General features: G+C 37.1%; 1 protein-coding gene across 1 annotated transcript; it reads right to left on the bottom strand.

The window, feature by feature from the left end:
• Window positions 1-465: 465 nt before the first annotated feature.
• LOC147396589 (AP2-like ethylene-responsive transcription factor BBM) lies at window positions 466-5,233 on the bottom strand. Its single transcript, XM_086450767.1, has 8 exons — window positions 4,817-5,233; window positions 4,105-4,717; window positions 3,510-3,592; window positions 3,104-3,192; window positions 2,955-3,028; window positions 2,789-2,839; window positions 1,672-1,748; window positions 466-1,558 (listed from the first exon to the last, which is right to left on the bottom strand). The coding sequence occupies exons 1-8, from the start codon at window positions 5,058-5,060 to the stop codon at window positions 708-710; spliced, it is 2,082 nt and encodes a 693-aa protein (XP_086306893.1). The 5' UTR covers window positions 5,061-5,233; the 3' UTR covers window positions 466-707.
• Between the last annotated feature and the right edge of the window lie 10,027 nt (window positions 5,234-15,260).

Below are 15,260 nucleotides of genomic sequence, written 5' to 3'. Positions count from 1 at the left end.
GTGACTAGGTGGGATGGTGCATGCGGTCCAGGGACTAGTCCTGTGCATAAGGTAGTATTTGGGGTGGCCAGCTACCACGGGGATCACCTCGCTCAAAAAAAATAAATAAATAAATAATTGCTATTCTTGCGGAAAGATTTCTTATCTTCATGTGTGATAACTAAGAATAATGATGTGACAGAAAATCCATTAAATGACATGGCATGGAGCCGTCCCATTAATGAGTGAAACTTGAAAGCATCCATGGACCTCCAATATTTACTAAGAGAACTCTTAACTGACAGGATCACTTTTGGCCTGAACAATTCTTTCAACCTTTACTCACATCAACATCAGTTTGCAAGGCTCAACTGGTGCAAAATCCAAAATTTCTGAATCTTCATTTTGTTATTACGATTTACAAAGCATGGTGTAATAAGAGTTTCTAGGATTCATCCATCTGAAGTTCCCAAAATTCATAGCAAGTGAGGATGATGAGGCTTGTCTCATGCTATTACCGAACTTCAGTGTAATCCTTCATGAAAGTGATTTCAAAAAGAAAAGATTTTCTTTCTTAGTTCCCAAACTATAAAAAAAGAAAAAGGAAAAAAGAAGTCAAAATTAGGAGAGAATTAAGCTGTATACAATCATTTATATCCCCATAACCCTTTCTTCTATTCCTTCCTCTCATTCCCTTCTATCTGCCTATCCTTCATCCCTTCTTCTATCTATGTTTCATTCCATACTGTAAAAGTAGGTGTTCCATGGCAAACTGCAAGATTGTCCGACCTTGGCGCAAGTGCTTGAACTGCTGTGGGCATCCAGTTATTACAAGCAGAACCATGATCATATCCATGAGTCTTCGCCATGTCTGGTGATGACTGCTGTGACAGATAATATGCATTCCTACCTTGATAAGGATCCGATGCTAAAATGCTCTCATAACCCATCGGCTTCACCTCATTCTCTCCAAAACTACTCCCTTGATTATGATTGCCTTGATCAGTGATCAAAACACCCATTGGCACAGCAAACCCATCATTCCCACCACTTCCACTCCCACCTCCCTCATTGCGGAATATAACAGAATTGGAACCAGAGCTATGTTCCATTGGGGGCGAATCTAAGGTCATGAGGTGGTTTTGAAGCACATTAGACTGAAAGAAATTGTGGGTATTGCTTAATTGTAGTTGATGAAGATCTTGGAAGTTATGGGAAGCAAATGTATCTTGTTCTTGCTTGCACCATCCTCTTTGTTGATTATATGGGTAATGCATACTCAGTGGTTGAGCATGTTGGAATGAAATGTTGGGCCACCCATGATGGAGATTTCCATAGTTGTTGAGTCCATTAAAATGTGAAGTAATGTTGGCATCATCTGCCCTCCTTCCATCCGCCACATCTGTTTCAGTCTGCTCCACTTCTTTTAAACGCTTCGCAGCTCCTCCTATCGGCAAAGTGCTGCTCTCTATTATGCTATTTACGTCATATCTGCTCATGTCAAAGTTCGTTACCGCACTAAGGCCACGGAATTTTATGGCAGCAATGTCATAGGCCTCAGCTGCTTCTTCTTGGGTGCCTAAAAGAATGAAACTTCTTTATTTCTCTTCCTTTGCTTCTCAAGAGGAATTTTAAGATCACTAAACCCGAAATTGTGGAACTGAGCTAAATGAAGTAAGGCGGGCGACTTACTGAAAGTTCCTAAGTAAAGATCTTTGTTCCCTGCGACCCTTCCGATCCTAGCTTGCCATCTTCCATGCTGATGGTGCCTGTAACAATTTTTTTTTATTTTTTTTGTTCTAAGCAAGTGATGTTTTGTTTAATTTAAATTATAAAAAAAGGTTACAAATTTCAGAGGCAACCCCCTAATAATTACAATTGAGGAAAACGAAAAGGGGCAAGGACAAATTTTCCTTTGAAATTATGGAATTATTCGCATATGTATTACAGTATATGAAATATAAAGTAAAGGTTAAATAAATAAACAATATTGGCCTTGGTGTCGATCCTTGACTGAAACATTAATGATTTATCCATAAAGAGTATGACTTGAAACCCTTGATGATGTGATTGTTTTTTATTTGTTAGGGAAGTTCACCTCATGCGGCAATGCAATTAATTTACATAAGTATTATTGTAGACAAACCCGATTCCATAGAGGGTCTTTCACGTCTAACTGAAGATAAATACATCTATCTAAGTAGCTTCTTTACGATTTCTTACAGAATTTGATCCATCCTGTATTAATTTACATAAGATACTCAACAGCCTAACCCATGAAGAAAGATATTAAGACTTAAATGTTTTATTTATTGGAAGCTCTAGTATTTGGTAGGTTTGTCCAAGTCTTTATGAATTTAGTTATTTGATTTAGTGGCTGAGAAAGTGTCTTATGTGTGAACCTATTTTATAGGAGTTGTCGTTAGTGCTAGGATGAAATGGCTGTGTGGTCCTATTTTATCGGAGTTGTGGTTAGTTCTAGGATGAAGTGTTCTGTTGTTGTTCTGATGTAAAGCCTATTATAGGCCTTTTCTTTATCAATAAAAATTAGAGTTTTACCATTCTACAAATGTCTCTTTTGGTTTTTTCTTAATTTGTGTATCAAGACATAATTTTCTAGATTAGGTTGATTAGCCCTAGACATGTAATTTTCTATATACAAACCTACTGAGTGATTGTGTTTTATCCCATTATCAATAAATTAATATTATTCCTTAATAACTTCAAAAATAGTTACATCCATAACTCTCTCATCGCCCTGAAATTTAGTAAAAAGATGTCCACAAAACCAGTGAGCAATTAATTATACCTTGTCACTCCACGATAAATAGATGCTCCCCGAGAAAATCCACTGCTTTTCCTGCATTCAGAAGAAACATTGAGATGTCCTAAACTTCATGTCGTCATATCCTAAACCTTTCAATGTATACAAATTTTAAACATAAAGCATATCTATCAGGACATTGTTAATATACCTTCTAAGAGATGCAACATATTCCTGCCTGGTCATGTGTTTCATCTCTTCCAACTCTTTTTCATAGTTACTAATCTGAACAAGTGAAAAAGGAATATTTCATTGACATATAAATCATCTCTTCTTAAATTAGGAAACCCTTAGGCTTACAGGAAAGTTTGTTGTGGTTGTTGAGCCCCAATACTTCAAAGCAGCTAAATCATAAGCTCTTGCTGCCTTATCTTCTTTGTCATAACCGCCTATATTTAAAAATAAAAAGTGAAGAGGAAAAAAAAAAAAAACAGAAATAAATAAATAAAGAAACCCTTTTTATCTTAAACATCTCACAGAAAAAGAAATCCATGAAAAAAGATGAATGCTGAAAAGGCTTAAATAAATAGGATCTCATACTTACCCAAGTAAACTGCAATCGATTTGAATGAGACCCACATGAAGAAAAAAAGAAATTCCAGGAAAAGAAAAAGAAGGTTAAAACAAATTACAATAGACAGATCTACAAAACAAAAATGTCAACGAACATTCTCAGTGCACCAAGAGATAACATGAATATATTTACCTTGCCTTCCCTTACGAGTCTGCCCTTCTCTTCTACAGCTATTGTCCCACAGATGAGCCTCATATCTACCAGTCCATCTATGTCTGTATATGAAAACCAAAAACAATAGCAAACAAAACATGTTTAGCTGAGAAAAATAAATGGGCTTAGCAAACGAAATTTTTAGGGTAAGAAACTCTAAGGAGTGAAGGGTACCAGAGTTTCTTTGCTTCAAGTGGTTTAGTAGTAGAAGAAATCCAATAATCTTTCCTTTAAGGAGTGCTTTTAGCAAATGGGTTTTAAAAAATAAAAAAACAAAAAACCGAGAAAAACTCAAAGCATGTTAAGATGACAAGAAAGAAGTGGTTTTAGCAAATGGATTTAGGGTTAAAAACTCTTAGGGAGGGAAAGCTACCAGGGCTCCTTTGTCTCAAGTGATTTATTAGTAGAAGAAATCCAATAATCTTTCCCTTTGAGTATAAAAAATAAAAATAAAAAATTAGAAAATAAAATAGATCCAAAAAAAAAAAAAATGAAGAATACAAGAGGCTTCTTTGCCCTAATAAGTCGTTTTTGAAGACCAAAAGTAACAATGTTGAAAGATGTTAAAAGGAACCTTGTTACACCACGGTAGATTGAAGTTCTCTGCCCAAATGTATCAATTGACTTCCGAGGCACAGCCTCTATGGCACCACTTTGGCTATCAAGAGCCACTGTTGTCTTCTGCTTATTCTCCGATGATGAACTCTCTCCACCACCACCAGATGTTAAAAGCGGTAAGGTGGAACTTGATTGTGATCCAGTGCTCATAGACAAAGACAAAGTTTGCACATTATTCGTTGATGTTCCACAACCATCAATATTATTGTTCTCTATCATTGGTTGTTGTGGTGCTGGTTGGTTCCTCAACCATGTCTTTATCATCGACAACCCAATTGAGTTGCTGTTCACACTGTTCGTTCCACCTCCACAGTTAGTGTTAGAGAATATGTAGCCTCCTTCGGTGCTATCATACGCCGGGGTGATAGAGTTGCACCCATGAAGCTGTTTCTGTTCATGATCTGTAAAGGAGTTCCCTCCAAGAAAATCTTCAAGTTTGGGTTCCTCATCATGGAGTAGGTTATGGTGATCACTACTTGAGGAACCACCACCCATGAGCATAGAAAAATCTGAACTTGTTTTGTAGGTATTAGTATCACAGTTCATGCTTAAATCCTTCACGCTCCAATCTATTAAAAAATACAATATTTTTAGAAAAACAATCAAAAGCTACCCCTTATTAGAGTGCAAACTATTAATATAATTGTTCAAGGAGGAGAGGAACTGACCTTGTTGTTGATGGGTTCTGTTAAAAGCTTCTAAGAAGCCAAAAGGACCATCAGTTCTTAAGGAAGGAAGGTTTAGAGAAGGAGCAGTTGAATCAGAAGTTAGATCAAAGCAATCACCGGATACATCGGTACCAGAGACTTCATCAGAGTCGAAACCAAGACGAGATGGAGCATGAATTTGAGTTCGTGAAGAGAGTTCTTGAGGTGAAAGAGAGAAAGCCAACCAGTTGTTCATGGGAGCCATTTGAAGGACTTCTTTCTTAGAAAGAGAGAGAGAGAGAAAGAGATTTTTTGTTGAAGAAGAAAGAGAATTTTAGAAAGAAACAAGAAGGTGGGTGTGGTGCTGTGATAGGGAAGTTGCAGAGGTGTGCATTGGGGTTTGGAAAGATGAGGAAATCAGTGAAGAAAACATTTCAACTTAAGCAACCTCTCTCTCTTAAAGAAGGTTACTAAATAAGTAAACCTCTATCTCTCTCTATCTAAAACCTAAGAAGACAGAAAGCGTTTTACATGTGAGAGACTGTGCCTTCCAGACTAGTAAAATATTCTAGGCGACCCTAACATGCTATTATCAACTCAATAATTAAAACAGATTTGCTACCGCCTCAAATTATCTGAATATTAACTATTAAGATAAGAAACTTTTAAAGAAAGAAATCAAGTTTTGGATGTAAATGCTCTTGTTACACTGTATGTGGCAAAACCTAATAATAGCCAAATTGAACTTACCTATTTGCTTTTCTTTCTTCTCTTTTTTCTTCATATTTATTACTTTAAGTTATTATATGTTATCAACCCTAACCCAATTGGCGTAGAGTGAAAACAATTTGTATTATCCTTTGGACTTATTTCTCTACATTCCACTGTGGACCTTTCTAACCTCCAATGGTGATTTGATGCATCATCATGTCAAACATACGGTATAGATGGAAGGGAAAATACCAGTTTCCTTGGGGTTTGTGTGAACTTCCTGGTAATTTATATTTAGGGATCAGAATCCCTAGAAATATCCTCTCATCTGAGACTTGGGCTTGGCAACAGCATCAGAGGTCATTTGAGATTTAAGTTTGCTTGTAGGTTATAGGAAAATTATATTTTAATAACTTCAAATTTACAGCAGAAATGCGAGGAAAGACGGATTTCCAAGTGATCATATTAGTATCCCAAAGGATCATTACAATTTCTTGGGAATCACTAAGAGTATCTTCCCATCTCAGCCGTTGATTTTAGGCTATAGTGTTTTACAATAGTTACAAATATATAAGATACTCCACATGCACACCTGTAAAGAGCTGATGATATCTGACAAAATGTGACAAAAAACCCCACACGCAGCCCCTCCCCACACCCATTCATTCAAGAACAGTTGGGGGGCAAGTCATTGTCATGTCAGTAATCTGCCACTACCACTCTCACAACCAACCCCCTTTCATTGCTCTCTCTCTCGCTCTCTATATCATCCTTAAAACACCCATAACTTTCTCCCATTCCAACCATCGATCCATCCCCACCGCATTATATAACTATTATCTCTTCCTCCTAATCATCAATTTGCTCCCCCTTTATACCCGGGAGACGTCTCCTCTCTCTCTCACACACACCTGACACAGTCGCACACACCTACAAACTACTGGGCCCATAATTGAAATGCATGCATGACTTGATATGTTTAACTTTTACCAAAGAAGAAAGTGAGCACCAACCTATCTCCTAAAGATAGTTAAGATGTTTATGAAATAAAACAAAACGAAGTCATAGACAGGGTAGTATATCAAAATTTTCTGGTGGAAATTAAATAATGGGGGACAGATTTTTTTATTTTTTCCTCTAAACAACGAAGCAGAGAATATATTACAAAATCATCTGAAAAATTAATACAGGTGTGAAAGCCCCATGCATGATTTTAGATTTTTAGCTTTAAAAGAGTCAATGGTATTGAATTTTGTGTGTGTGTGTGTGTGTGTGTGGGGGTGGGGGGGGGGGGGGTGCGGGATATTTAAAACGTGATCAACTTTTGACAAATTTACAATTCTGGCTTACTATTCATTTTAATTATCAAACCATAAATGATGACGAATTCGAAGGTTTTAAAGTGACTATTTTACAAGTTTAAAGTGACAATTTTGTAGGTTTAAAGTGACTATCTTACAGGTTTCACTATTTTTAACAATATAGTCACCTTAAACCTACGAAATTGTCACTTTAAAACCTCCAAATTCGTTCCGATTCATGTTTCGGTAAATAAAATGAACAGTGAGCTGAAGTTGTAAATTCGTCAAATTCAGCTCATGAAATGGTAATTCACCTTTAAAAAAACCAATTGAAGAAATCTCTTCATCTATTCGCCACAGGTGAAAACCTTTCCAGCAAATCATTTCCTAGAGTTAATTGATAAAGAAAGGAATGTGAGGGAAGGAAAGTTATATATATATATAACACAAATAGACTAACTTAAACAGACCTCTCTACCTTTTGGTCAATATTAGAGGTACCCTGTGTTTAGAGTGGACCTAGGTATTGTAACAAAGACAAACATAAAATGACCTAAATTCCTTTGCAAAGACCTTTAGCAAAAACCCCCTTAATTTTGGGGGAGAAATTCTTTCAAAACTATAAATTCTCTCTCTTTCAATAAGAGATTTAGCACTAGATATAGGTTATCATATTTTATCCATCTAGTCACACAAGTAGACTCTAAACTGAACTTGATAAATAATATGCACATTGATTGGTTTCTCGCTAGTGGTGTTCGAAAATAACTTCATCAAATCCCTTTGTTCATCCTATAGTCTTGTTAACCTTAAGCTTATATCTCCATGGTACTTTGATTTCCTTTAAAAAAACACTTTTTTTTTTTTTGCTGAGCAAGCAAGGAAAGTGTATTAGATCAGTAAAAAATTGTACATAGGAAGGCCCCTAACGATTTACAAAACGAAGCCAAGGAAGTTCAAGCTTATCTCCAAAACAAGCATTTTTTACAATAAATAGCAAATCAGGAACTCGTTTGAAGATCCAAGATTGAGAATTATGAGTTGCAGCAACAGCAAGGGCGTTTGCAGTTGCATTCGCCTCTCTCCAAACATGATTTACCTGAACGTCAAGTTTAGAAGTCATCATCCTTGCTTTATGCACCCATTGATCTAATCTCCAAGGAACTTTTTAATTAATGAGACCTTTCACTATGATTGCAGAATCCTTTTCAATGATGGTTTTTCTTCCAATTAATTGGAAACTCTCCAACGCAGCTACGAAAGCATAGATTCCTGCTTCATTGTTTGTAGCCATACCTAAATCCCAGTGTCCTACTTCCACAAGATCTCCATTTTCATCGCAAAGGATGGCACCACCTCCTGAGCGACCTGGATTACCAATTACATACCCATTAGAATTTAATTTGAACCATCTTGAAGGAGGCCTTTGCCAACAAACAATGATTGTACATCCATGAAACTGTTTCCTATGGATTCCAATATCCATTAGCTTTCAGATTGTACCATCTGAAGAAGAGAGCTTGAAATTTTGATGTTCCTCCAACTCCTTAATCCATTTAAGGCAACTGTGAATGACTCCTTGGACTGTGGGGTCATGTTGTCAAAGATGCATCTAGTCCTCGCTAACCAAAGAGTTATGACAAAGGGGGTATTGGGTTATCACTAGGGGGTTCAGGCAGGGCTTGTCTTAGCCCTAACCCAATCCTAAGGACATAGGATGCACCGTAGACTAGCCCCATACTCTATTAGGCCTCAATTAGCTAAGCCGCCTAACAATCTCGAACTAGACCAAGGTTGGTTTTCAGGCTATATAAAAATGATTAAATTCATCCATGTGTTTCATAAAAATGTTTTAAATAATTGTTATTCTTTCATTTTTCTTTTTCTACAAAATCAAACACATTTTGTGTTAATTTTTGTTTTGAGAATGATAGAAGGGAGAAAGAATGCATATAATTTTTCAACAATCACACAATTTTTGAAGAAATGCAACTTCCTAACCCTAACAAACCTATTAGGAAAAACTAATCTCTATAACTAACACACACACACACACACACACACACATATATAAGTTTCTATAATGAAAAAGTCCACGAGTGTTGGACATAATGACTAACATTTTTTTATCTTTAAGGTGAGGTCTAAAAAGTACCTTCCCTTCAATAAATAAAGAAAATTACATCACCACATAATTGCATGATAAATCATTTCTAAGCATGATGCCTAACTCAAGAGGAGTGAACTAATCTTCCATAATAATAGAAAAATCTCTAAACCGATTTCCACACTTATCCAAGTAATTAGTTGCACGATTTGCTTCAAACGAATAAATCTCTAAACAAGTGAGATGAAGGAATGACTCAACATTATAATTCTCCTCACCAAACTAATATATTTCCAACCATAGGGTAGAGTCAAAATCCCAACTCCCGTGGATAGGGATTCAACCACTAGTAAGGAGCCAAACCCCTACCCCCATTAATAAAGAGTTTGGCCTTGAGTATTTGGCCAAAGAGAGATCGACCCTAAGAGTCTAACCATAGAGAATTCGACTTTTTGGGTTCGATCAAAGAGAGCTTAGTTCGAAGGATTCAACGCAAAACAGAAGTCGGACCCTTTCCCACCAAGGATAGAACATTTGGCCTTAAAGGCTTGGCCATAAAGAGTCTGGTCCTAAGGGTTAAACCATAGCGAGTTCGGCCACATAGAGTTCAATATTCATGTTTCAATCCAAAGTAAAGGTCAAACCCTCTCCACTCAAGGGTATAAAGTTTGACTGTAATAATGAGCCCAAAAGGTTGCACCCATAAGCCTCCCTATCAAATAGAAAGCTCCACCCACTTGACTATCCCCTACATAATCATAGAGAGTACGATCTAATTAGCCTTACAAGTTTTAGCCTAATAATTACAAAAAATCCACCAATAGAGGTTTAGTTCAAGAGTTCTACAAAAATATAATTGAATCGACATCGAATTTGATAGTTTCTCTATCAAACACACTCCGAAGGGTGCTTGTCAATACCAAAATATTGGTGTTTAATGACTTTATTAACTTCTAAGCATGCATATGTGAGTGGATGAGAAATTACCAATGAGACTTTAGTGCTCCTTATTCATAACTACTTGTGGAAGACATTTTTTAAAAACTGACACATGGCAATTATTAGATGATTCTTCTGAATATCTGATCTAGCAAAGGAGATCGGAAGCAGGAAGATTGGTTGAAATCTTAAATCGAGATTCCAAGGGTCTAGGATGAAAGTTCGAAAATATCGAATCCCTAAAAATCAAGAATTTAATCATGTTTGCGAGATCAAGGGAAATCACAAAAAGGGCAGACATGGTTGAAGCGAAAAGAGCAGAAATCATAGAGAAAATCATGGACAAAGCACTTATAAATAAAAGGACACAGGATACTGTAGAGGTATGCGATTTTCTCCTTAAAAATCCTAAATATTATTTCTCTTGTACTAAGGATCTGACTTGGACGTCGGAGAGGTATTGTTGCAGGCATACCCAGGTGTATAGGAAAGGAAGGCATCAAAATTTAGTTGAAATCTCTAGGTAGTGCAAGTTTTTGCACTTACAATTTAGCACCATCTGTGGGAAATATTACAAGGAGAAATGAACAGAGTGGTGAGAACAAGACGAAAAGGGCCTGAAGAACTTGTGAATCCGTCATTAGCACCACAAAATCCTTTGTAGGTGGTGCATTGCTTGTTGACAAAAATGATAGTAGAGATGCGGCATGGGCTCGAATGTTAAAACAATGAAATTCAAGGGATAAGAAAGGGAAATGAAGAACTCAGACAAAAGTTAGGTGAAGGAACCAAAACTGGGGGGAAAATGGGAGTAGGATAGAGACCTCCACCCCCATAGCAGATCAAATCAAGATTGATCGAACAATAAATTTGACATAAGTAAGAACCCAATAGGAAAGTTCAGAATCCCATGACAAGGGAGGAAGTAGAAGAACTGCTGCTATGGAAGGATGAGGAACAAGTCGGGGGAAGAGATACAAGGCCCCATGCTCGAAATATAATTCAGGAGCTCATGGGTCACCATTTTCACTAGTAATAATGGCATCTGAACCTCCGAGATTATTTCATCTCATGAAGTTCAAAACGTTTGATGGGACGAAAAGCCCAATGGAGCGCATCCTTCACTACATGAGCCAGATGGTGTTATACCAGAACGACAACTCGTCACCCTATAAACTCTTTTCGATGACATTGAGGCAAGGAACTGTGTCTTGGCTCCAAGGACTACCCTCAGGATCAATAAAAAGTTTTTCCGAGTTGAAAAAGCTTTCATCGGATAGTTCATATACTTAAGGAAGAGGATGGTCGGAGTGAATACGCTCTTTCACCTACAGCATGAAGTTGGAGAAACTATCGAAACTTTTATGTCGCAATTTAAGACTAGAATGTTGACGATGGAGAATTTGGATGAAACGATTGTGTGTGCAGCCTATGAAGTCGTAATAACTCTTAGATAGTGGTTGCATGAATCATTAATTAAGACTAATCCATCATGAATGGAAGACTTGTACGTAACGATGGAGAAATATATCTTGGTAAAGGAATCGATGAAAAATAGGGGGCAAACAGCACTGCAGCCACCATCAATACAGTAAAACCTGAAGCTCCCAGAAAATCAGAACAAGTAAGGGAAAATAATTATAGAAGGAAGAGACGTAGGGAGACTAAGGAAAGGTCAGGGTGGAAGACTAGACGAATCTATACATCATTAAATGAAAAAATATTTGAGATCTTGAGACATATGAAATGATCCGGGATTCATGCAGCCACCCTGAGATTATTATGTAAAGCTTAGAAAATTGTACTATGGCTATCATGGTATGGAGGATCATCTGACTGACGATTGATACAGATTAAGGCATATCATTTAGGATATGATAGAGGACAGGAAGCTTAGAAGATTTGTAACAGCCATTAAGAAGGAACGGAGGTGTCAACAAGGAGAGGAACAGATGTCACCACCCCCACCTCCAAAAGAGGAAAGTCATAGAGAGCATGAAGAATGAAGGGTGATACATGCAATAGTAAGGGTATACAGTTCAAAATCTCGAACTGGAAAAACTACCAGGTCTATGGTAAAAAAGATTTGGCATGAGGTCGGGGTGTAGTAGGTGACAGCGGAGGTAGTCGTGGCATGGGTACCAGAGTCCGTATAAGGGGACAAAGCGGCAGTGTTTTCTCAAGAAAACCTTCGAGGGGTAGTCACACCCCATTATGACGTGTTAGTGGTAATACTCCCAGTTGGGAATATAGATTTAAGGAGAATTTTGGTCAATGTTGGCTGTATTGTCAACATTTTTTTTCGGAGGCCACAAAGAAGATGGGGGGTATCAAAAAGCCTTGAACCTACTAGAACGATCGTGTTTAGGTTCAATGGTGCTCCGACCATCCTTATTGGAGAGATTACACTTTCAATTATTGCTGGACCAGAGATCTTCATGATATGATTTATTATAATCGATACCGACTCATCTTACAATGCAATCTTATGAAGAAGATGGATACGCGACATAAATATGGTCCCATCAACATATCATCAAGTGGAATGTTTTTCAAGTGGAACAAACTAATAGAGATTAAACAAGATCAAAAGATGTCACAAACATGCTTTACTACGGTACTCAAGGTTGGAAAGGTTGCCGAACTAGTGTCAGATAAAAAGATGAAGGATTCACCAATGGGAAATCAGGAGCAATAGCAATTACAGAGGGAGCCACATAAGGAATAGGTAACTTCGATGGAAAAAGTGGTAGAAGTGGACCTCAGTAAAAAGGGAAAAATGAATATTGGGACAAACATATCTGAGAAATAATGAAAGGAGTTGATATAGTTTCTAAGAGCCAAGAAAGACATCTTTACATGGTCGTTTGAAGGCATGCCCAGGATAGACCATCTCATTGCAAGCCACCGATTGAATGTGGAATCATAAGCTCAACCAATCTGATAGAAGCCAAGAATGTTATCTCCCCACCGAAGGCAGGGGATAAATGAAGAAATCAGCAAGTTACTCAAGGTAGGGTTTGTCTAAGAAGTTGAATATCTAGAGTGGATAGCAAATATCGTAATAGTCCCGAAGAAAGATGGAAGAGTCAAGGTTTGCATCAACTTCATCAATATGAATAAGGTCTGCTCAAAGGATAGCATTCCGCTCCCAAGGATTGATAAATTGGTTGATTCAACCTTGGGGCATGAAAATATCTTTTATGGATGGTTACTCAGGCTATAACCAAATCTCCCTCGCTCTAGAGGTTCAGAAAAAAACATCATTTGTGATTGAACAAGGGTTGTTCTGCTACAAGGTCATGTCGTTTGGACTTAAAACTATAGAAATAACTTACTAATGATTGGTAATAAAGATTTTCAAGAATATGATTGAAGAAACGGTAGAGGTATATATAGATGATATGTAGGTAGAAAGCAAATTGGCAAAGGACCACCTTAACGACCTCGAAAAATGTTTACACGACACAAAGACTATTGAATGAAATTAAATCTAAAAAAATATACTTTTGGGTTCTGATCAGGAAAATTCCTCGGATATATGGTTACATAAAGGAGGATAGAGGCTGATTCGAATCAAATTCGATCGTTAATTGAGATGCCAAGTCCAAATAACTTAAAATATGTATAGACTTTGACAGGAAGGATATAGCTCTTAATAGATTCATCTCACGAGTGTCAAATAGGTACTGACCACTATTCGAATTTTTAAGGAAGGGAAGGGGATTTGAAAGGACCGAAGAATGCAAAAAAATTTCTAGAACCTGAAGAGATACCTTAAATAGCCACCCATACTCAGTACACTAGAAAAGGGAGATGATTTAGGGATCTACTTAGTAGCAAAGACACTATCGGTAAGTTTAGTTTTGTTTAGAGTAGATCTTGGGCAGGAGTATCCCATTTACTTTATCAGTAAAACCCTTAGAAAATCAGAAGTCAAGTACACCAACATAGCATTGGTATACTTAGCTTAGAAGCTTTGTTCGTACTTTCAATTTCATCGAATCAAAATAATTATTGGCTATCATCTATGAGATATGTTATAGAGGATGGACAAGTCTAGGAGAATGGCAAAACAGCCATTGATGCTCAGGGAGCATGACCTACAATTTGATGAATGAACGACGATAAAATGATAAGTACTAACAGACTTCTTAATCGACTTCCTTACTTTGGATCCAAACTAGGAAGAAAATGATGATGTAACAACTGAAGAAACGAAGGAGTTAGGTATATGGTATGCTCAGTTATGATGGAGAATGTTCATAGATAGGTCATCAAACTATAATGGGTCAAGAATCGGGATAGTCTTGGTAACACTGAACAACAACATAATAGAGAAGATGTTGAAACTGGGCTATGAGGCCTCGAACAATGAAGCAAAGTATGAAGCAACCTTGAATGGGTTAAAAATGGCTCGGAAAATGAAATCAACAAGCTAACAATTTTCACTTACTCCCAACTGGTCGTTAATCAATACAATGGAAAATATTAGGCAAAGGATGAACGAATGTCGCAGTACCTAGCCATATTAAAAACAGAACTCAAAAAATTCATAGAGGTAAAGATAGGTAGGATCCCGAGAAAGGAATATAGGCATGTTGACTCATTAGCCTATATAACATCTATGCTCAAAGATTCGAATGATTCCTATGGAATATTAACATATATAGAGAATTGATTAGATTGTGGAAACATACATGCAGATTGACCAGGCTCAATGCTGGACGCATGAATTCATCAAATACCTTCAAATAGTAACCATTCCTGAAGATAGAAATAAGGCAATGAACTTACTTTATAGGGTCGGAAGCTATATGTCAGTCGAAGGAGTGTTGTATAGAATGTCATTTGGGGGCCAACTATTGAAATGCCTAAATTCGAAAGAATTAGAACTAGTGATAGTAAAGATTCATGAGGGAATATGTGAAAATCACTCAGGGGGCGATCAATGGGAAATAAGGTGATAACATAAGGGTATTACTGGCCGAGGATTGCAAACGATACATGAAATTGTGCGATAAGTTCTAGAGACATGCAAAGATGAATCACCGACCTGCCGAGGAATTTCATCCAATGGTTACTCTTTGGCCATTCGCAATATGGGGAATGAACATTGTTAGACCGTTACCACAAGGATCCAGGAGTAAGATATTTATAATGGTCACTACCAACTATTTTACTTAATGGATAGACACAATCCCTTTGACTCAAATTAAAGGGGAGAAGGTCATCAAGTTATATGAGAACACATCATAAGATGGTTCAAGATCTCATAAGTAATAATTTTGGATAATGGAATGCAATTCAAGGATAATCAAATCCTCACTTATTGTAAAACATACGGAATACGCTTACTCCAATCATCACCTAGATATCCTCAAGGTAATAGGCAAGTCGAAGCTTT

This window comes from Akebia trifoliata, chromosome 8 (assembly GCF_017979445.1).
Source record: "Akebia trifoliata isolate Shusen 1 chromosome 8, ASM1797944v1, whole genome shotgun sequence".
Classification (NCBI taxonomy): domain Eukaryota; kingdom Viridiplantae; phylum Streptophyta; class Magnoliopsida; order Ranunculales; family Lardizabalaceae; genus Akebia; species Akebia trifoliata.
This window is presented reverse-complemented; position numbering and strand designations above follow the sequence as displayed.

Bases quoted from the DNA above. Each gene is read 5' to 3' on its own strand.
- LOC147396589 (XM_086450767.1), bottom strand. From the start codon at position 5,060: ATGGCTCCCATGAACAACTGGTTGGCTTTCTCTCTTTCACCTCAAGAA. The intron at 3,029-3,103 runs GTAAGCCTAAGG...TCACTTGTTCAG, and splicing joins CAACCACAACAAACTTTCCT to ATTAGTAACTATGAAAAAGA. The intron at 1,559-1,671 runs GTAAGTCGCCCG...TCATTCTTTTAG, and splicing joins TCTTTACTTAGGAACTTTCA to GCACCCAAGAAGAAGCAGCT.